Here is a 22,038-nt window from a genome sequence, read left to right on the forward strand (position 1 = left end):
GGCTTCTTAACTAGGAATAAGGTCCACATTTCACTGATTCTTCTTAGGAAACTCAAGTGCAAATGCAGGCTTTACACTTAGCACATGTATCCACTGCCAAGCCATACATTCACACAGTCACATACTAATTTGCACTGGAAGCCTTCTCTTTGACATCTAGGAGGGTTTTTTAAAGTAAACTGGTTCATCATTACCTCTAACCTCAACATAAGTAAATGCAATATAGCCATGCTTGAGTGGAAGGTCTGTCAGCCACACAGGAGCTCGATTCACTTTTAGATCAACTGGGACCTCACCACCTGTAAGAATGGAAAGAATGGGATTTAATTGAGAGAACTGTTCCAGGCGTAATTACCTGTATGTAGCATACCTACATCTGTCATCAGAACTACACTAATTTAGTGGTTTATTTAGGTTTATTTAAAATTCAGGAAAGATAATGAAATCTTCATTCAGCTGAAGTAAAGTGTAAAATCTCTGACCTGGGAGTCAGGGCGTTGCTCAGGTTGGCTCTGCCTGTGGTTCTGGGCGCCATCTTGTGTCACTTTGGGGCCTTCAATTAAGCATTAAAGCAATAATAATAATTAAAAAAACCCCGACAACAAAACACCCAAACAAACAAACAAAAAACCAAAACCCCAACCAAACAACAAAACCACCAAAATAAAACAAGCTAACAAAAAAACCCAACACCATAAAACAAAACCCAAAACAGTACAACTTAATATGAAGTTGCTCTATTACAGGGGATTTGTATTTCTGACTCTTGTGGGCTCTCAAGTGTCCCTTTTCTCTACTGATATCTGCAGTTCCATGCATTTCTTCATCAGCTGTCCTGACTATAATCCAAACCACCAGCTTCTAAGGCTTTTCATTGAAACACCAAACATAGCAGGATAATCCATCACAGATTTGATTTAGCAGCAGCTCTTATATACTTTGTCACATGCACCTGCTACCTCCCCAAGAAAAGTGGCAGAAGGTCCTAAGTATTTACACATAAACAAAAAAAGTCATTGCTTTAGCAACTTTTGTTTCTTATTGGGCATTTCTTTTAAAATCCTTTTTTAGCCCCCTTCAACTTAATGAGACCTGATGAGAGTGAATTGTGGCCACTGCTGTTTTCACAATAAGAAAGCGTAGTGTTCTCATGACTTTATGATACAATTTAGTAACAGATTTCACTTCTGTGCAAACACAATGAAGTTTCAGCATTAACCGGCATTAACGGAGCTCACGTCCCAGTTCCTGAATTCAGGCGAACACGTTCTCACAAACTCTCCCAAAATCATCACCGTCATTCCATAGCACACACCTGAGTGTGTAATTGTGCTGTCAATTTAAACCATCTTTTAGCGTAATTAAAAGCTTTTCTCCACTAGACCATAGAGACATATGGACCTTAAAGATGACCTGTTCCCAGCCCCCGTTGCTATGGGATAATAAGCATATAATATCTTCTGATAATTTCATTTGATATAAATAACCCACTACGTCATGTTTATATATAAGCATATACTGGGGCTTCACGTTTGCCACTTGCTGGACTGTTTCAGTCTCCGTTGTAACCTCCTTAGTTATCGTTGTTGTTACTTCCCTCGGCGGGCACACACATACTTTATGGCTGTCCCCCGCGAGGAGCCGAGCGCGGCCTCGGGGCGACGCCGCCATTTTGGGCGAGGCCACTCCGGCCGCTGAGGGGCGCGCGCCCGAGCCAAGATGGCCGCCGGCCAAGGCGCCCGCCCCGGATGCAGCGCGCGCCCCGGCAGCCGTCGGGCCGGGCCGGAAGTGCCGGTGCCGGCGGGCGGCCATGGCGGCGGGCGGGCAGCGGGGCGGGCAGCGGGGCGGGCCCGCGGGACTCGCCGCCTCCCGGCGCCGCGGCGCGGGCTGAGGGGAGCGGGCCGCCCGCCGCCGCCCTCCCGCTCCCTCCTTCTCGGCCGGAGGAAGGTAAGGAGCTGCCGGCGCCCAGAAGGAGCCGCGGCGGCGAAGCGCGGCTCGCCCGGAGCTAGGGTCCGGCGGGCGGTGTGCGCGGGGGTCGCCGGAGGAGCCCCTGTGCGCTGAAGGGGTCCGAGAACCGTCGCGGGTGTGCCCAAAAGCTGCAGGTTGGAGCTGGGTCTGAAAACGGAGAGTAACAATGAGAAGACTCTGTTAGCTCAGTCTCTTTCGTTATAACCGGGAGCTAAGGCTCCTCTTCTGGCTGCTGCTCAAGGGCAGGATCAAAACGCGCTGATGTTTACCTGCTTAAATCTGCTGCTGTTTTGATAGTGTTTATGTTTTCAGTATGTACATACCTTGTGACGGTTTATTTTCCTCGAAGGCGACAACTCGTGAGCCAGCTCGGATATGCCGAACTGCTGGAAAAACAGCTTCTTTAGCGGGTAAACGCAGACCTGGCGTTCAAGTTTTTACCTTACAGATTAACAATTCCTTTCAACAATTTGAGTTGTTCTACTAAACGTATTGACTCGGGGTAATAAAGGGAAACGTGCAGCTGAGTTATGTAGAAGGGTCAGCTGAACGAGAAGTTGACATTACTTAAATCCACAATAGCTTTCTCAAGTATTTACTGTTCCCTTTCAGGTATTTACTGTTCCTTCTCAGGTATTTGTGTCCCTGAATGTTTGATTCTTTTAGCCACCATGAATGCAGGAGTCTGAGGGCCAGAACAATTTCTCTAGGGCTGTCTTGATCATTCGGTCATTTCAGGATTGAGAATATCCCTCAGTTATGTAAAATCAGGATTGCCAACAAAACTGGCAGATTAGTCTGGCTCAGAAAGGGTGATTTAGAATGGTGTCATGATTTTGTATCATTTATGGTAAATTCTCTAATGCTTCCATGAATTGTTACTGTTTTCTATGCATAATTCATTTTTCAATAAGCATTTCTGTGTGGTATTTTAAAGGCCTGATATATTTTCTTAAAACAGCACTACATAGATGGATTTTACCCTCTGTAGGAAAAGGTACAAAAGGTAAAAGCCCAGAGGTCTGAAAAAGCAGGTTTTTTTGGAGAACCCCAATTAGGTGCAGAGAAGCAGTGGTTCTCCCTGCCCTGTGCAAGGGCTGTTTGGACTGGAAGAGGTGGTGACTTCATTTGTGTGGAGGTACACTCCAGCTGAACTGTTAGTGACTGCTTTGAAGAGTGTTTCCAGTCACCTTGACCCGTGCAGCCAGCTGGAGATTTGAAGCAGCTCAAATTGAGCCCAGTAATGTCTCTGGGCCTCCAATAATTTGTGCAAGTATGTCCCTGTAGTGCAGCCTAAGCCATGTTCAGTTTGAAAGCATCCCTTCATAAATGGGCACTCAGCTAGGGCTTAATGGAAAAGGATGTTGCTGCACCACAGACAAGCAGTGATGGTGCCATTACTGGCTGTCTTGCAGGCATCAAAGAACTTTCCAAACTTTGTTTATTTATAGAAAATCTCACATTATGTGTAGAGGCATTGAGGGCAGATGGGGTAAGTAACTAACCCAATTGATGACATTTGTTTTATTCTGTGAGTATCTGGCTTAAGCCAGGTATATCCTGATAGCCAGCAGGCCCTAAACCACCCAGAGCCATCGGTGGAGCTTCTTATGTTGTTGCCATTAAGCTGTTGCTGGCAGAGTAATGATTTTCTGTGATGTAGAGACAACTCAGAAGTGGATGTGTGTGTTTTAACTAATGTGCAATGAAAAGTTATAGAAAGTTAACATGTGCAAACCAAGGTTCATCTGTTGCCTCTCTCTGCAAGCTGTACTGAATGTTTCTGTCGCCTTTTGTTGCAGGTGCAGAGCATGGAGAATGATGAACTTCCGCCAGAGGATGGGCTGGATTGGCGTGGGGCTGTACTTGTTAGCCAGTGCTGCAGCTTTTTATTATGTCTTTGAAATCAATGAGACTTACAACAAACTGGCACTGGAGCACATTCAGCAACACCCCAAGGAGCCACAGGAAGGAACCACATGGACACACTCCTTAAAAGTCCGACTGCTATCCCTGCCCTTCTGGCTGTGGACGATAATATTTTTAATACCGTACTTACAGATGTTCCTGTTCCTCTATTCCTGTACGAGAGCCGATCCCAAAACTGTTGGGTATTGCATCATTCCTATCTGCTTGGCTGTTATCTGCAATCGGCACCAAACATTTGTGAAGGCCTCTAATCAGATCAGTAGATTACAACTAATTGACACTTAGCTCAACTGCTAGTTTCTGTTGCTGGTTGGAAGCAATTGCATTTGCTTGATCTAATCACAAGACTGAAGTTCTGAGTGAAGGCCGGAAGGGGCCTTTTCTTTCAAACTGATAAGCAATGAAGAGAATGACTGTTTTCTATTTAAAACAAACAAGTAATGACAAAGGTTTTTAATTATGGATCTGTCCGGTGGCCAGAGTGGGAGAGACCTGTGTGACATGTGATGGAAGTATTCCTCATTTTGCCTTAATGATGCAAAATTGCAACTCTCCATCTGAAATGTCCTGTGGGGAAACAAGTTTCTGGTCCACAACTTTACTCCTCTGTGCAAAAAAGTGATTTCCTATGTTTTCCCTTAGAGTGAAATCAATGAAAAGATACTTCTTTTGTGGTAAATGTAAAAGGAAAAAAGAAATTAAGAATGTGATTATAAAAGCTGCACTTAACGCAATTCTTTGCTTTTTCTTTTTTTTTTATAATCTACATCAGTGCTGTTTTAAATGAATTTTTTAAAAATAAGTTTAGATACAAAAACAGGAAGCAAAGAATAAAGTTTGTGCAAACCTTTAAAGGGAAAAAGTACATTTTTTTCTGCGGTAGGCTACTTTTCAGTCACAACAGTCCCACACTGTAATAGGCAGGCAGTGAGGAGTGGCATAGGCCTGGAGCTTGGTGTTTTAAACTATTCCTACAACATCAAAAGCAGTCTATGCTGGCATTGGCTTGTAGTCTGCACAAAAATTCTTTTGTGTTTCCTTCTCCTATCATCTTCCTTGATGAAATTACAAGTTACTGAAATTTATGGCCATTCCAGTTTCACTTCAGACATTGTGGGAAATTGTGCTCCAAGACAACTGATATATTAGGAAAAACCTTGAATTTGGGAAAGTTAACTGTTTGGGGGATGCTACTAACAGGTTGTAAAACAGATAATCATGTTTCTTCCAGAAATTCAAAGAAGTAAGGTACCTTCTCATTCTTGTAATGAATGTAAATTTCTTCAGTCATACTGAAATTCCATTGAGATTTCTTTGCCATAGTTTCAACCTCTATTTTTCAGTGCTATTTTGGAATAGCATATTTTGAATAAGACTGAATCTGTTCTTTCTTTCTGTCCATTTTTGTTTCTTCTGAGAACTAAATTTTTGTCCCAGCCATGATGGAAGTAACAAATATGAAAACAGTGCAAAATACTTCTCAGAAGCAGTAGACTCAAAAGAATTATGAGCTAAACTCCTTGACTATAATTTCAGCTGTATGTGATTGTCCATATCTAATCATCACAAATGCTATTCTATTTCTGACTGCTTAAGGGAATCCTGGAAAGTTGTCTTTCTCTTGCTTTGGAAAGAGAACACTATTTTCACTGTTGCTGTGTTTAAGCATGGCAGTTCCAATACCTTAAACTTTCTGTTTGCACTTGGAGATACTTTGAGACACTGGTTTCAATTGTCAGCATTGGTGCTAGGACCTGAAAACAATGTAGCCTTTGCAAGAAGGGTTTGAGTTCTAAGTGCAATATGAAAAGGAGGAAGCTGCCATCTTACTGTGCTGGAGTAAGAGTAAATTATAAACTCTGACTAATAGTTAGTATCTTGGGGAGTCAGAGCTTTTAAGTTGTATTGTTTCTCAACTTTTAAAATCACCATGCTATTTATCTATAAAATAAAAACTTTTCAATGTTTGTAAACACATGTCTATTAATGCAGATACTCATCAATAGCTTTTCATTTCTGTTGTTTGGTTTTGGTTTAGTGGGGTATTTTTGGGTGTTTGGTGCCAGGCAGCAGTGCTGGCTGTCAGTTGCTATAGCCTGTGCTCATGTCCTTCCCTCAGTGTGCATGTTCAGTTCATCTTTTGTTGTCCTCTTATGCTCTGTGCCCTAATTACTTGTTTGTAGCCTGAAATTTGGGGCTTGCTGGATGAAGTGGAATCCCCTTGTTTCTTTACTCTTGTGTAAGAGAGATACCTATGGCTGGACTGTTTTTAACTTCACACTAGTTTTAAACTAGTTACATTGTATGCAGATGGAACTATTCAAAGAGCCAAGTGCCTAAGAGGAAGCATCAGAAATAGAAAATGATAGGAAGAACCACCTCATTTTCTGTCATGCAAGCATGTGACCCTTAGCAAACTCACTGGCAGGCCTGGTGGGGTGACCAGAGCTGTCTGGCTGTGGAGCACGTGCTGGGCATGGTGGGGGCTTGCAGAACTGGGGCTCATGTTCATAGACTTTGCCATCAGAGGCCTGGTTTTGGATTCCAGCTGTTGACAGGCATTGCTTTGCAACTAACTACAGAAAAACACACAGTCTGATTCAAGCAAATGCTATGTGTGTAAGCGTTTGAGCTTGAAGGGGAAAGCAGCAGTGGAGAACTATTAACATAGTGGATACAAATATTAGTGAGAGTAGGAGAAGAGCTAAGTTAGCTCTGCTGGTGCTTCCAGCATTTTTGACACTAGGGGAACATCAACAGGTGGAATCTTCCCAACAGGGTAAGTAAAGGAAAGACTATAAAAATGAATCATAAATTGTTTTTTACTGTAGTATTAAAAAGTAGTGAAATAACTTTCAGCTTGATTATTCCGAAAATTTATAAGCATTGTCAAGGCTGATTATCTGAATCACCAAAGACCTGTCTGTAACAGAAAATTACATCATATACAAACTTTTGGGATAATCAAGCTTGAAGTTTTGCAACATTCTGAGCTTTAATGTTCTGCCAACAAAGTGAGTAGCTGTAACACGAGGGTGATTAATGATCATCTGTATGCCATTTACCCTAGATTTCTTTTTTTTCATTTGTGTCACAAGATAAAGCATTGTCAGACTCCTTGAACGTCAATTGAGCAGTCTCAATGTTAGTTTCTTTAGCTGCTTGACCTTTACCTGACAGTCCCTTCCCATCTCAGGAATGTGTCTGCCACAACTGCTACTAAACCTGTCTTTCATTCCTGCCATGGGGGAGCAGGTCCAATGAAGAGCACAACATGAGGCTGCATGGACAGAAGTAAGTTACAGTAAAATGTGTTCCTTGTGGCATGTTTCTTCCAGCAGCAAAGTAGGACTGCAAACTTGATTCCTTTTTTAAATTAAAAATACGAGGATTGATTTATCCCTGGAACAAAACATTCCAGTTGTTGCAGAATACATATTACCTCTCCTTATTTTCTCTTGCCTGGTCCATTATTTTCTTAAAAGGACACTCTTTAGTTTCTCATACTAGTTTTTTTAAAAATCCTGATTTTTATGTCACAGTCTTTGATGAGAACCACTTTTCTACAAATGACCTAATGCACAAAAGCAGTTTAATAATTTTATTGTGTAGTTAAATTTTAAGAACTGATTTATCTTAGTTCTCTTTAAAGATGGTGCAGGTTTCTTTGGGAAGAAAGAACATGCTACAGCCATAAGAAGGTGCATCTGCTCAACTCAGCCCTCAGGGCCCATGTCTAGCCCATGTGGCTGGTGCAGAACTGCTCAGGTGTTCACAGTGCTGAGTGCTCACCCAGTCACCAAGTTGAGGCTCATGATGTCCCAGCTCCCAGACTACTGGGTAGTTCACAGAGAACCTGATACTCATGATAGCTTATGGATAAGTTACCTTTGAAGATGGAGTTATGGATGGTAAGATGGTAACTTATGGATAAGTTACCTTTTAGATGGGCTGCCATGGGTGAATGGCATTCAAATCCTTTAATGAAAGTGATGGCTGTGGATCCCTCTCCTGGGAGATAGGAAGGGCACTGCACTTTTAGACAATGCCCCAATTACTGGGCATAATGGGATCACCTCCTCTCCCTCACAGAGCTATCTTGAGTGCCTTGCATACTTGAGACTTAAAGCTTTTTTTTTTTTTTTAACACAGAACATTGCAATCTGTTAAGTTCCTTCATGAATTTAGCCTCGAAGTTGTTTGAACCAGCAGTTCAGTTTTTCAAAACAATAACAATAGAGTACGTCATATAATCCCAGTCTTTATGAAGGAGACATGCTTTGGCATTTTTTGTTATGTTTTGTAACTACTAAAAGTAGTTGGTTATCATCTAACCACCAAGAATTTAATATCACATCAGCTCTTTTAATTCCATACAAACACACCAGCATTCTCCCCTTTATTTTAGTGAGGAAATCCATTGAGCTCCCTTGGGCCAGTAAAACCAAGTTCTATCAGTAAGACATACAAAGTGCACTGAGCAGTGCAGATGTGGTGAGCTGAGCTTGTTCTGTGCCCCCTTGAAGGCTGGTTAGGTACAACAGCACTGCTTCTCTCTGAGGTGAAGAATACAGCATCTTTTTTCCATTGAGGCTTACCTCCTCTGCCTAAAATTTGGGGCCACAGATAACTATGGGGCTCTCCAGATGGGGTTAAGAACACAGCTGTAGGGGATTGGGAGGGTAGGGAACCACATCACACTGAAGCTTCCCAAGCCAACACTCAGAAAAATGGAGTCTGTTGAGTCAGGGCACTTTTGCCACAAGCCAACCTACAAGAGATGCATAAGATTCCCTGAAGCTCCAGTGCTCCAGTGCTCTTTTTGTAATTTCAAAGTTTTGGTAGCTACAAGGACTAGCAAGGATTCTTTAAAGACAGAAATTGAGTATTAAGTTTTTGACTCAATAATCATTGGTATTTTCTGGAGCTTAGGTGCAGCATATTCCTGTGTCCAGGCTGACCAAAAAAAAAAAAGCATCCCATTACTAGAATGTTACCTGCACTTCTGTGCTAAGTTAGGATCTGTTGCTTTAGACCAAACATTTTCAGTCCATGACATGCCAGTGGAGTGTTTACACAGTTTATAGGTAAAGGCCACAAATTCTTGCCTAATGTTAAATGTTGCTAATCAGCCATTAGACAGTTCATACCATTTCTGGAAGGTTTGTCTGGAGGAAAAGGGAAAACAGGTGTACAACCTGAGTTGGTCTTTTCAGTTCTGCTTCTATCCCATCTGCCAAGAGTATCTTAGAGTATCTGAGTACATAAATGTCAAGGACACATCTACTGGACCTCATTTCTGGCTCTTCCCTGCATTTCAAACGAATGCAGACAATTTTGTCCTCGTAAAAGTTCATTTATTTCCACACTTTGTCCTACATATGTAAGTCTCAAGATCTGCTCAGGTCCCGTAATATATAAACAAACTGTGCCCAGAGAACACAAGAAAATGAAAATAACCCCCCAAAGTACTTTTCACAGTATTCATTCAGGCAGTTAAATTCTGCTAGAGAACTCTCAGGCCTTAGGCTCTATAAAATGACTATCAAGGGTGTTTTATACCTGTTCACAGAAGCTTCTTGACTGACAGGTGACCAAACCTTGTTGATGATAGGTAAAAATAATCTTGCACGGTAGGACTGTACAGGAACAGGCACAGTCCTGTACATGCTTGTTAATTTTGACACTTATAGTGGTCTTATATTGCTTTTTCTCCATACAAACACAAGCTGTCTTTCAAAGATCATATTTAACAAAATAACTCTTTTCAGGTTTTATTGCTTTATTTTAAAAGTGGTGTCACACGAAGAAATACTGTGACTCAAAATAAGTTATTAAAAAACATACCAATCAGAAAATTTGTGAGAAAAGTCTGTACCTGCCAACTAATTTACAAAAAACTGGCGCCACCATAACACTGGCACCCTGTAAGCAATACGCTGCTCACACCCAGGCGCATCCTTTGGGAAAGGCTTCCGTATTAAAGCAGTGTCGGGATGGACATTTCGCATTTAAACGGAGCAGCAGCGCGGCGGGAGCGGCTCCGTGCAGCGGGCCCGGGACACTTACAGTCGGTACAGCCTGTCCGGGCGCAGGCCCGGCCTCCAGCGCCGACCTCACGGCTGCTGCACCTTCGTCCGCTTCACGGGAGGGTCATCGCCGCTCGCCGCCGCGTCCACGTTGTTTTCGTCTTCGCCTTCATCCTCCTCCTCGTCATCGTAGTCGTCGTCGTCATCCCCGCCAGCACCTGCCGGAGTTGGGGCGGGCGCGGGTGAACGGTGCGGGGCGCGGGCGGCGCCCCGGGCCCGGCGGAGCCCTCTCGGCGCGCACCCCCCGCCACTCACCGCGCCGCGCGCCGCCCGCAGCCGCCCGCTCCTCCTGCACCAGCGGCGCCAGCAGCTCCACCACCCGCTCCTGCAGCTCGCTCAGGGCCGCCCGCAGCCCGCGCAGCTGGGCGGCCTCGCCCTCCGCCGCCGCCGGGTACGGCACCCGCACCGTCCGCGTCCGCCCATCGCGGCCCCGCAGCTCCGCCACCAGATCGCGCCCCGGGCCCGGCTCGGGCTCCGTTTCGGCCGCCAGCTCCGCCATCACCGCCCGCCGCTCATGTGCCCGCCCCGCCGGTCACGTGCGGGCCGCCCCGCCCCGCCGTGACACGCCGCCCACGGTCACGTGGGGCGCGCGCCATTCCGCTTCCGCTGTGGCGCCCCCTGGCGCCTCCTCGGGCCCGCGTTTCCCGCCTCGCTTCGCGCTCCTCGGCCTTCGCGTCCCGGCGATGGAGGCGGCGGCTCCGGAGGGCGCCGAGCCGGGGAGCGGCGGGAGCGGCGCGGAGGAACCCGTGGTGTCCCTGGCGGAGGTGCTGGCGGAGAACGAGGAGCTGGAGAAGGAAGCGCGGGCCGTGCTGGGGGGCAGCGACCACGAGCGCTGCAGTTACTCACAGGTGGGGGCGGGGCCGGGGGCCTCGGGGCCGGGGGCGGGGCCTGGGCCCGGGGCGTGACCAGGGGCGGGGCCTGGGGGCGCGGGGCCGGGCGGGCCGGGGCAGGGCAGGGCAGGGCAGCCCCCCCGCCTCAGCGCCCCTCACGCCACGGTCCGTCGGTCTGTCTGTCTGTCGGTCGGTGTCTCCCGCAGGGCGCGGTGAAGCGGCAGGCCCTCTACGCCTGCAGCACCTGCACACCGCCCGGCGCCGAGCCCGCGGGGATCTGCCTGGCCTGCAGCTACGAGTGCCACGGCACCCACCGCCTCTTCGAGCTCTACACCAAGAGGTACGGGCGGGGGGGCGGGAGCGGCCGTGGAGGAGCCTCGTGGCTCCTGATCAACTGCTGCGGATTGTTCAGAATACGAAACCCAGCGTGTTCTCACTTCATATAAAACCTGAAACGCCACGTTTTTCTCTCTCAGGAATTTCCGCTGTGACTGTGGAAATAGCAAGTTCAAAAATCTGCAGTGCAAGTTACTCCCGGTAAGTTTCAGACAGGTTTCAGGCATTCGGAGTCAAAATAACAGTCCTGGGTGGGTGGTGCCTTGCCTCAGCCAGTGCTGGTTGATGCCGTGCCTCCAGTCTTCCCAGGAAGTTAGAAAAGGTGGGAATATTACAGCAAAGAGTAAAACTGTTGAGGGACCGAAGGGAAATGCTGGGAGCAGAAGGAACATTTGGTCCTTGCCGTCCATGAGGGCAGCAGTTCTGCATCCATGGCCAGCACACCTCCAGGAGCAGGTTGTGGTGTTTCTGCATTGACACATCTCATTAGCTTTAAGCTGTTTCAGAATAACCTTTTGGGATGCAATTTTGCAGTTGCAATAAGAAAGTTTAAGGCTGTGCTGCTGTCAGAGGGACAATTCCCTTTCCTTCTTTGTGATGGCATTAGTGCCCTAATAGTTTGTCACCAGAGCTTACTGATGGGATGTTTCTTTACTGTATTAAGCTGCCTCTACTTTTCTCCTTGGTGGGCATTTTGAACTTTTCAATTAACTGGCAGTCTCAATCTTCTGTGAGGCAGCAACAGGATGCTGCTTGGTTTGCTCGCACTGGTGCTCCCAGGATAATAGCTGTTCAAACATTGAAACAAACAGTGGTTTTGTGTATGCCTGTTTTGTGCTGGGAGAATTGAATTAGATCCAGAGCTAGTCAGCAAAGTCACGGTGCAGTGATCCCTACAGACACCTGTGACAATTTAAGATGTTACCATTTCTCACTTGAGTCAATGAAATGGATCACGTGGTTGTTCCTTCTGCTTCAGTTCAGTGAAAATTCAGTTGTACAGGTTAAGTGAGCTTCAGCATCTGTCCATTAATCTGTCTGACACCATGGTTGCCATTTGCTACAAGGGTGAGCAGAATGTTTTCCTCTTTAGTTTTGAACTTTAGCATTCTTCATGTGCCCTATCTGCTGCTCAATGTAAAGCAGAGGTGTCTGGAGAATATATTTCTTTTTGTATATTCAGGCTGCTGAAAATAATGATGGTTTTAGGAATTTAAAGGGAACAGAAATGGTTCTCTTTTGTCATTTACTGTCTTTAGTTTTTACTGTGTTGTCTTTTGAGACTTTTTCTCTTTTCTCCTAGGAAAAGGGCAAGGTGAATTCAGGAAATAAATATAATGACAACTTCTATGGATTGTACTGTACATGCAAAAGACCTTACCCTGATCCTGAAGATGAGGTAAGAAATACAAAATCCAGTAGCAATCATATATAGATGGTGTTTATGGTAGATACTGTGCAAAGGGTGATCCCTGAGCTACTTTTCAAGGAAGATCCCACTTCAAGAAATCTTATGTTCCACATTGGTTTTCATGTGTCATGTGAAGTAATGACTTGATAATTTTTTTTTAATAGTGAAGTATGTTTATGCCTTAGAGACAAATGAGGAGGACAAGTCATCATTTGGACAAAATGGTGCTGCAGTTCCCTGAAGTTGCACAGTTCCCCTAGGGAACAGGGTTATCATAACCTTGAGAAATGTGGCCTAGTGCAGAATAAATGCATTTCATGTGTTAGGAGAGATCAGAATGTGCTTCCCTGTGCCTGCAGCACTGCTCTGGCAAGGCTTCTGGGATGGAGAGAGTCTGTCCTGTCCTGTAGCACTAGCTACAGTCCCAGGTGGTAGCCAGAACACTCTTTTGTCTCTCTGAAACACTAAAACACAGCACTGCATTTGCATGTGCATGCTGTTGTTTGCAGTCACAGGAACCAGGTGTCCTAAAGAACACAGAAGGCATGAGTCCACAAGTCTTTCAAATACCAAAAAAACCCCATTTTATAAGCTCCCCCTCTCTCAAGTTCAGAGGCAGCTAAAAACATTTCTGAAGAAATAATTAATAGTTGTTTAATAACAAAGCATTTCATACTGTCCTGTGTGGTGTCCAGTTAAGTTTGATTCTGGCATCTTTCACAGACTTGATGACAGTGTGAATATCAGTATCTTTCTTCTGCTGAGCTGCCCATGCATTTCTGTTTATAGGATGAAGGATACCAGTAGTGTATTAACTTTTATCACCTTTCTGTGAGAAAGTCTTGCCCTGCTGGGAAGACTGGTTTTGTAGTAATAAATGGGATTTCACAGCGTCAGTCATGAGAGAGATGACATGTGCTGAACCTGAGGGGAGCAAACTGGCCAACAAAGCACTAACTACTTACTAATGGGAGCTCTCTCTGAGGGGTGAAGAGGGAAATGCAATCCACTGAGCAGGATTTGCATGGTACTGCAGTTTGAGACTGGTGAGAGATTCTGGAGGTTGCTATTAATGCTAATAACGTGAATGTTCATCTAGATTCCAGATGAGATGATCCAATGCATAGTTTGTGAAGACTGGTTCCATGGAAGGGTAAGGAAACTATAAATAGCAGAACTGCCGTTTGCACAGGATGGAGTTGGTGTTTAGGTTTGTATGGTGATTCTTACCTGGGAGGTGTGCTGTACTTCTCAAAGGAGATTATTACAGGAGCTCCAAGGCATTTGTTTTCAGCTTATGTAAAGGAGCACTGAAAGTCTACTCTTGCACTGCTGTCCACTCCAGTTAAAACATACCAGGAAGAGTCCTACCTTTTTGAAAGTTACCACTGCAGAATAAAGCAATAACTTTATAACTGTCTCCTTAATTAGAAAACTGTTGGGAGAGTAGCTAAGAATTAGAAAAGTACAAGGCCGTGGCTAATTCCAAGTCCTGCACCTGCAAGATAGCGTGTCCTTGGGCCCAGCTGGAGTATGATAACAAACAGTGAAAGAGACATGAGAAAAGGGAGATGTAACCCCTGAGGAATGGGGAAGAGCTGATGTTGTGGTGTGGCCAATGGACGGTGTAAATTACAGAATATTCATGAGCTTATTATTTGCTGTGTAAGTGTCTGATGCTCTCTTCAATAAACGGAGCTTGCTGATCTCATTGAGCGCCCCAAGTTTTCCCTGCACCCGACAAATGGCTCATCCCCGACAAATAGCTCTTTCTGCAACAGAAAACTCTAATCAGCATAGTTGGTGAGGAAAAGATTCTTACTGAGGCACATCATTATCAACTATGTGAATAGTTTTTCCTTCAAAAGAATGTCTTTTAAACTCTTTATTCCTTCAAGTAGCAAGGAACAGACTGTGCTGTTCATTCTTGATTCCAAACTTCAGGGAAGTGTTTTGAAAGCAGCCAAGCACTGTAGTGGGTGCCCTACTTAATGGGTAAGCATTAAGGATTCAGCCTCTTGTGCCTTGAGGAGCACAAGTGAAATTCCATGCTTGAAATTGCAGGATCAAAGAGTAAAAAAAATATGATTGGCTTCAATTATGGGTTCTTGTAGATAAACTTCTTTTGTATTAAGTGTATGCATGAAGAGTGTTGTGCTGCATACTGTGAGCTTTGCAGGAATGCTTTTTCAGAAGAAAGCCACTAAGTGCTTCTAATTGCCCAGATAGTTCTCATCAATTTATGGACAACTTTGGGACTGAATTCTCCTCAAGTTCAGTATGTGATCAATATAGATGTTTCACTTCTGTGTGCTCACTTCTTTCTGACAGCATCTTGGTGCAGTTCCCCCTGAAAGTGGAGACTTCCATGAAATGGTGTGCCAGGCCTGCATGAAACGTTGCCATTTCCTATGGGCTTATGCATCCCAATTAGCAGGTAAAGAAAGTCAAGAGATCTGAGCCAGTATTTTGTGAGCATGTATTTCTCATACATGGTTGGTTAATGACATAATACTGGTTTTAAGTGGTTGGAAAAATAATATTAATTGTCTTGGGCAATCACCTTCAGCAGTGGAACATGAGGGGTGGCAGTTACTTGTGAAAAAAAAATAAAAAGCCGTTTTCATTCTTAAATCTTGATTCAGTGCTGCTTGCTTCTAGTTACTTTATCTAGCACAAAATGTGTGAAGATTTAATACTTGGGTCCAGGAATTTAATTTCTAAACTGATCAAAGAACTGAAGAGCCATCCTAAGGGAAGCAGTGAGACAAACACTTCTTACAGATGCTCTGAGCAGCAAAGAGTGAATGATAGAGTGCCCTGGAATGAAAATGTTTAACATTAATCTGGGTAGGGCTGGGGCTGTGCTCAGGACACACGTTCCCTGTGGTCACGCCAGCTCTCTGGACTTAAAAGAATGGATGACTTGAATTCTGTAGAAAGAATTAATTTCTCACAGTGTCCTAAAATTACTGCTTCTGTCAGCTGCTGATAGATTCCTTATGTGCCCAAAATTTCACTGGTATTTTCAAGGATGGCTACCTGGAGTTCTTTTCCTTCTAATGTAAATGGTACAGAACAGGATGTTTGTCTGGTTTTGGTTTTCCTCCTTCTAACCAGCTTTGTCACAGGGCCCATACTTGAATCGGCATCAAACAGAAACTTGTTTTAAATAAACAAGAGATTAGTTTAGTTGATCTGTGGTGGTGTTTTTGAGGTGTGTTTGGAGAAAATTAAAAACTCCAACCCAGTCACGTGACAAAAAAGCACATGACAGTTACTGACACTGTGATAGCTTGCAAGGGGTGTCAAGAAGGACAAGCATTGTAGTGAACAACTCTGAAATACCCTCTTCCCTCTCCTAGGGCTTAGATTTTGGGAAGCAGAGTGTTTTAGAATAGGAGAAGCAGAGACAATGCCTGTAGTGACCTGTACTTTTTCTGGCACACTATTTTTATTTATGGGTATCTATCTTCCAGTTCCTCCTTTGACCAAAGCGAGCTCCCTTGAAGATGAAGGGATTGTCCTGAAGGTAGAGGAAAGTGAAGAGCAGAAGAAAGAAATAAAAAAAGAAGGTGGAGTGGAACACCATGACACAAAGGAGGAAAAGCAATTGGAACAATTTAGTGAACCATCCACTAGCTCTGGGTCTGCCTGTCCTGAGGTAAAATGTGCCTTCTGCTCTCATCTGCACATCCTCATGCTGCTGACAGTTGAAGGGAAGCCCACCTCAGTCTGTGCAGGCTCAGGGAAGGGTGTTCAGTCTGTTCCCATGCTCCTCAGTCCTGCAGTCTCTGTGGAGCACAGTGTGAGCTGTGGGGCAGGGCTGTTGAGAGGTGTAATGTCTGTTTGCAGATGGGCTGCATCTGTCCCTTCTCAGCCACCTGCCCAGTACACTGAGGTGACTTCTGTTTGTTCCAGTATGTGGTGTAACTGCACTTGCATGATGGTCCAGCTCTGAGTTCTTAAATACTTACAGTTATTGCAGAAAATTTATACAGAAATTTCCCATGGAAATTGCTGAAACCACATCAGAATTCTCATGAGGATAGTAATATAGTAATATATTGTTTATAAAAATAAATGTTTGAGACAAAAGAAAATTCTTGCCTAAGGAGAAGGACATGCCAAAAAGAACAGGGTCTCTTTGAAGTGATATTATGGAGTACTGAACACTCTCCTTTTATTTCAGGTAGTTACTAAGAGTGAGGAGCCCATCTGCAAGCTGAAAGAGCTCCAAAGCAAGCCATTTGTAAAAAAAGATACTGCCACCTTTTGGCCATCCAACTGGAGGAGCAAATTATGCACTTGTGAAGACTGCTTGGTATGTATGTTCTCTTCATATGTATGTATGTTTGGTATGTATGTTCTCTTCATATGTATGTATGTTTGGTATGTATGTTCTCTTCTTATGTATGTATGTTTGGTATGTATGTTCTCTTCGTTACTGTCACACATGTGGGACAGGCAGGGAGGAGCTCCCACACCATCACTGAGGAGAAGCTTTAGGTAAAATCTGTGTGAATGTTCTTAATGCTGAAACCTCCCTTCATTCCACCTAAAGATTCACATTGAATCCTGTGGGATTAATATAGCAGGAAAGGGCTTCTAAATGTTTGTATTTTCTTTGCTGCTTTAATCCAGTGTTGACTGGAAGTTGTTAAGAGGAGATTCTGAAACACTGGGGGAGAGCACCTCCATCTGAGAAGTTTTGTCACATCAATTTTACTTCATTCTCCAGAAAATGTATTCAGAGCTTGAAGTCCAGTTCCTGACAGATGAATGTGACACTGTCTTGGCCTATGAAAATAAAGGTACCAGTGACCAAGAGACAGAGAGGAGAGATCCTTTAATGGACACCCTTAACAGCATGAACAGAGTGCAGCAAGTGGAACTCATCTGTGGTAAATACAACTTCATTTTTAGAGTCTCTCTTAAGACACTTTACCTGAGCAGTTTGCAGAGATTGATGTATAGTGTGTAGTGTCAAATTATTTTTGAAGTTACATGCAGACAGCTGTATGACAGGTTGCACGCCTCAGTCAGGATTGGTCCTCTCTGGCCCATTGTTACAACTCTAATTTGCAGTGAGACATTGCATGGTGTATGAACTTTCATCTTGTTTAACATCTTAGGTACTGTGATGATAGTGATTTATTGTGATGTGAATATTTAAACATTAATTTGAACTTCTTCTGTCTGGCTGATTTATCTTACCCTGTTCTGTTTGGCAGTCTCCTGTTGGCTGGGAGTGCCAGCCAGGTGTGCCCTGTGGCTCTGCTGCAGAGCACAGTGACAAGGCAGTGCTGAGGTGTTTTACACCTGGAGCTGTTTCTCTGCTCCCGCCAGGGCTCTGCGCTCTGGCAAGGACAGTGTCACAGTGTCACAGTGTCCCAGTCCCCACTTGCAGGTTGGGCCTTCCCACCACGCTCCACACGTGCTTGTGTGGGGGAAGCTGGGAGCAGGGCCAGTCTGTTGGTTACCTGTACTAATTCACTCACTGATCTCCGAAATCAACCCCAACAGACACTCACACTGCATAGGTTATTCTCATAAATTGTTAGGCTTCTCATGTTTACATTATTGTTATTTATAATCTAATTCAAACCTAGATTTGTCTGAAGTAAACCTAACAAATGACAAGAGGAAGTAGAACAAGTTATGTTCTTGAGCCAATGTTAAATTAATTGTTTTCTTTCCTTTGCTTTGCCATCCAGAATACAATGATTTGAAGACAGAACTGACTGACTATCTCAGGAGGTTTGCAGATGAGGGCACGGTAAGGTGCAACTTCCAGAATTTGTTTGCCAGAAAATGTGTTTTAAAGAACTGCTGAGGGCTGGGTGGTGAATACCATGATGTTCTGTTGTAATGTTTTTTCTTGTCTCTTGGAGTTGCTGGTACTACGGTAGAAATCTGAAATCCCTTATTTCATTCAAGTTTGAAAATTCCTTAATGACATTGTTGAGAGATAATGGGAACTTTACAGAAATCTGTCTGCAAGGTAGTGAGAGCAATTCTTACATTAAAATCAAACTTCTGTTGCTCTAGGTAAGATATTCAGGAAGACAAGGTCTTAAATTTTCTGTTTTTTCTTAGATTGACTCTAAACCCTTTGAAGAATAAAGACTGACCATGATTGTCAGTCTTGTCAGTTGTTTTCCTGCAGGAATTTGCATGCCATCATTAAGTATCACTTGCATTTTGTTGGCTGACTTGCTGTATTGCCATTCTTAGTTACATTGGAATGACCTGAAGCAAGCTAGTGAAAATCTTGCTTTGTGTTAAATTTTCTGATGATAAAAGCAAGAGGTCAAAGTCATTAAAATGTCATTGGGAGCTTTGGTCCATGTCTTTGTTCCGCCTTTGGGAAGCTCATTTCCCTGTTTGTATTACCTACAATAGAATTTGGGCATTAATCCTCTCCTTCAGGTGCAACAGGAAAGCTGTACCAGAGAAATTTCAGGGTATTGGTTTTTCTGTGCTTTGTGTATTATGTGTGGAGATAAAACAGGATCCTTTAATTAAGCTCTTCCACCACAACTTGGGTTTCATGCTGCTTCTCCTAGGTGGTTAAAAGAGAAGACATTCAGCACTTCTTTGAAGAATTTCAGTCTCGGAAAAGGCGACGGACTAACAGGATGCAGTACTACTGTAGTTAGACTGAGAGGGTTTGGGTCTGAAAGGACAACTGGCTAAACAATGTTCACTGGCAAACAGAAAAAGCATCTTCAGTTTTTGGCTTCTCATCAAAATCCAGCTGTCCAAGAAACATCATCATTTTGTCTAATACGTCCTTCATTTGTAGCACCTAAAACATGTTCTTAACAAATCCTTACATTGCACTTAGAGGGATTTCAGTACCGATGGACTTGGCATTCCCGGGAGAGCCGGCCGTGTCTCCAGGGGAGGAGGGCGGGACGGGAGCAGCGTGTGCTGCACTCCCCCGGTTCCTGCCAGGGCTGGAGCCGAGCTGTGCTGAACCTGCCCGGCGCTGCCCTGCCCGCGCTCCTGCCGCAATGGCTCTGCCTCCTGCCCCGGGGCTGCAGCCATTCCGGTGAGCCCCAGCAGCAGGAGCTGCCTGTCCCTGTCCCTGCCCTGCCGCGGCCCTCCGGGGCTGGCCGGGCCGGGCCGGGCTGAGCTGAGCCAGCGCTGCTGCCTGCCCGGGCTGCTTGCAAATGGGGAAGCAGAGCTTAGGCTTGATGCAACACAGTGTTCTGTCTGGTTTTATACATTAAAAATACTTATTTCTAGTATTGGGCAGGGATGATTTCTGTGGTAAAAAAAAAATTCAGATGATCTTAATTTGCTCATCAGAACAAAAACAAGAACTAGGAGGAGGTACTAAATTACAAACTAAGCGTGGGGGGGTTTGTTATATGCTTTGATTTTAAAAACTAGCCTACAGCAAATTCTTCTACTTTATAAATGTTGCTGAAAACACTGCAGCATCCTGGTATTTTGTTACAATACGGAATGTTCTTTTTATAACCACTGTGATAATCATGGGACAGGAGATGTTTCACTGACTTTTAAGACTACACGTAGCTGCAATTAAAAATTAAGATTTTGTAAGTTTGGAGCCTAATGTAGTTAGACCCCAAAACCTACATTAAATTTCTAGTTTTTGAGGATTTCTATATCATGGGGTACTATTCTGCCTTTCCATGTTAATGGTTTTTGAAAAGCAAAGGTAGACTTTTATCATTCTCACTATTAACTGTTTCTGACCATTTTATTTACAAACAGTAGTTTAGCATAGATGCTCAGCTGAGCAGCTTCATAGAACATAGACTGTGCTGAGTTGGAAGGGACCCAGCAGGATCATCACATCCAACTCCCTGCCTAGAACACCCCAAGAGTCACACCATGTGCCTGAGAGCATTGTCCCAACTCTTCTTGAACTCTGTCAGGCTGCTGCTGTGACCGCTGCCCTGGGGAGCCTGTTCAGGGCCCAACCACCCTCTGGGTGAAGAACCTTTCTCTGATATCCAACCTAAACTGCCCCTGGCACAAGTTCAGGGAATTCCCTCAGTCCTGGCACCACAGGGAGGAGATCAGTGTCTGTCCCTCCGCTGCCCCTCACAGGAAGCTCCAACTGCAGTGGGGTCTGCCCTCAGTGCCCCCCAGGCTGAACAGACCAAGTGCCCTCAGCCCCTCTTCACAGGGCTTCCCCTCAAGGCCCTTCAAGGTCCTCCTGGCCCTCCTTTGGACACTGACAGCTTTGTGTCTATTTTATATTGTGGCACCCAGAACTGCCCCCAGGGCTCGAGGTGAGGCTGCCCCAGCTCAGAGCAGAGCAGGACAATCCCCTCCCTGGCCTGGCTGGGGATGCTGGGCCTGATGCCCCAGGACATGGGTGGCCCTGCTGGCTGCCAGGGCACTGCTGACTCATGCTCAATGTGTCATCGACCCCCAGGGCCCTTTCCTGTTTGCTTTTAAATTTAACTCTGGGTATTGTACATGCTCTTATTTTGGTAGTAACTGTTACAGGAGCTGTAACTGCATATCTAACTACAATATATAAAGATTAAAATAACTTTTCACTGTGTACTGTCTTGTTTTCTCTCGGTGCTGCTGTAGTGTTACATCCTCGAACCAGGCAGACAGGGAGCCCAGTGATGAGCTGTTAGCCAAGCCACCAAGGTGCACAATGGGGGCTAATCAAACCCAGGATTTCTAGACCTTTGTTTCTACCTGACCCAGGTGTGAAACAAGGGATGGCAGCCTGCTGGCAAGTACAGTTTAGAGCAGGACAGGGTCATGTTTCCTCTGTGCTGCAGTTTCTGTAACTCAGTGGGGGAGAGAGTACCCAAAGGCAATTGTGTCTTGCACAGGAAAGGCCCCAGTGATCACAGAAATGCTTTATGGCCCAGTGCCAGCCTTGCTGTAGTTAAGAAAATACAGCACTGATGGAAGGAGTGAGTTCAAATGTAGAATTCCTGTGGCTCCAGGTGCAGAGCACAGGGCCAGATGAGCACTGTCCATTCCTAGCATCAGCCTGGACTGAAGCAGGGTGCACCTGAGGGGACCCAGCTCCAAGTCTCCCTTTCCAATGCAAAAAACCTCCCCTGAGCAAAGGGGTCAGGCATCCTCCTCTCCTCTAAGGCTGGCAGGCTTAGAAGCACTGCTCCAAAGTGACAGTCTGTAAGAAAAAATGTTAAAATTTTCTAATTTAGGAAGCTCCTAGAACTCATCTTCCTGGGTGTGGGAGTGAAGGTGTCAGTAATTAACATGTGGGACCACACAGTTCTCCCTCTCCTAACCCACCTGTGCTCCGTGTCAGGATGTAACCCACGGTATTTTGCTCTTGTACACCAGAGTGGGACCAGGCCAGATGACACTTCTGAACTTCAGCCAGTGCTCTGAAGCAGTGAGGCACTTGTTCCTGAGACCCAGATGTAATGAACTGTCAGCTGGAATACCTGGCAGGGAAACTGCAGCCTGGGAATGCTGGGTACTGAACATCTGTCCA

At 44.9% G+C, this 22,038-nt stretch overlaps 4 protein-coding genes across 6 annotated transcripts in view; 2 read left to right on the forward strand and 2 right to left on the reverse strand.

Moving 5' to 3' along the window:
* ITPK1 (inositol-tetrakisphosphate 1-kinase) overlaps positions 1-1,699 on the reverse strand; it is a 156,259-nt gene extending 154,560 nt beyond the window's left edge. Inside the window, exons 1-3 of the mRNA XM_059474613.1 lie at positions 1,618-1,699; positions 483-553; positions 195-299 (exon numbers count right to left, since the gene is read on the reverse strand). The gene's annotated coding sequence lies outside the window, so the exon portion shown is untranslated. The remainder of the gene's footprint in view (positions 1-194; positions 300-482; positions 554-1,617) is intronic.
* An 82-nt stretch (positions 1,700-1,781) lies between these two features.
* On the forward strand, positions 1,782-5,870 carry LYSET (lysosomal enzyme trafficking factor). 3 transcript variants are annotated; one of them, XM_059474676.1, is made up of 2 exons: positions 1,782-1,947; positions 3,771-5,870. In XM_059474676.1, the coding sequence occupies exon 2, from the start codon at positions 3,787-3,789 to the stop codon at positions 4,180-4,182; it is 396 nt and encodes a 131-aa protein (XP_059330659.1). In that variant the 5' UTR covers positions 1,782-1,947; positions 3,771-3,786; the 3' UTR covers positions 4,183-5,870. The 3 variants fall into 3 exon arrangements, with proteins under 3 accessions (XP_059330659.1, XP_059330660.1, XP_059330657.1); XM_059474677.1 differs by lacking the exon at positions 1,782-1,947 and adding an exon at positions 2,001-2,102; XM_059474674.1 differs by lacking the exon at positions 1,782-1,947 and adding an exon at positions 2,299-2,378.
* Positions 5,871-9,232: 3,362 nt separating this feature from the next.
* GON7 (GON7 subunit of KEOPS complex) lies at positions 9,233-10,670 on the reverse strand. The gene is made up of 2 exons (XM_059473643.1): positions 10,242-10,670; positions 9,233-10,144 (listed from the first exon to the last, which is right to left on the reverse strand). The coding sequence occupies exons 1-2, from the start codon at positions 10,483-10,485 to the stop codon at positions 10,014-10,016; spliced, it is 375 nt and encodes a 124-aa protein (XP_059329626.1). The 5' UTR covers positions 10,486-10,670; the 3' UTR covers positions 9,233-10,013.
* On the forward strand, positions 10,638-21,102 carry UBR7 (ubiquitin protein ligase E3 component n-recognin 7). Its single transcript, XM_059473642.1, has 11 exons — positions 10,638-10,834; positions 11,023-11,156; positions 11,293-11,353; positions 12,456-12,551; positions 13,663-13,716; positions 14,895-15,000; positions 16,043-16,227; positions 16,756-16,887; positions 17,305-17,467; positions 18,281-18,342; positions 19,133-21,102. Exons 1-11 carry the CDS (start codon positions 10,670-10,672, stop codon positions 19,223-19,225), a joined length of 1,251 nt encoding a protein of 416 aa, XP_059329625.1. The 5' UTR covers positions 10,638-10,669; the 3' UTR covers positions 19,226-21,102.
* Positions 21,103-22,038: the final 936 nt, after the last annotated feature.

Source organism: Ammospiza nelsoni, chromosome 6, assembly GCF_027579445.1.
Source record: "Ammospiza nelsoni isolate bAmmNel1 chromosome 6, bAmmNel1.pri, whole genome shotgun sequence".
NCBI classification, from domain to species: Eukaryota; Metazoa; Chordata; class Aves; order Passeriformes; family Passerellidae; genus Ammospiza; species Ammospiza nelsoni.

Coding starts and splice junctions, on each gene's coding strand:
- LYSET (XM_059474674.1), top strand. CDS start 2,344: ATGCCGAACTGCTGGAAAAACAGCTTCTTTAGCGG. Junction 2,379..3,770: donor AAAAACAGCTTCTTTAGCGG/GTAAACGCAGAC, acceptor CTTTTGTTGCAG/GTGCAGAGCATGGAGAATGA.
- GON7 (XM_059473643.1), bottom strand. CDS start 10,485: ATGGCGGAGCTGGCGGCCGAAACGGAGCCCGAGCCGGGCCCGGGGCGC. Junction 10,145..10,241: donor TGCGGGCGGCGCGCGGCGCG/GTGAGTGGCGGG, acceptor CAACTCCGGCAG/GTGCTGGCGGGGATGACGAC.
- UBR7 (XM_059473642.1), top strand. CDS start 10,670: ATGGAGGCGGCGGCTCCGGAGGGCGCCGAGCCGGGGAGCGGCGGGAGC. Junction 12,552..13,662: donor ACCCTGATCCTGAAGATGAG/GTAAGAAATACA, acceptor ATGTTCATCTAG/ATTCCAGATGAGATGATCCA. Junction 17,468..18,280: donor GCAAGTGGAACTCATCTGTG/GTAAATACAACT, acceptor TTTGCCATCCAG/AATACAATGATTTGAAGACA.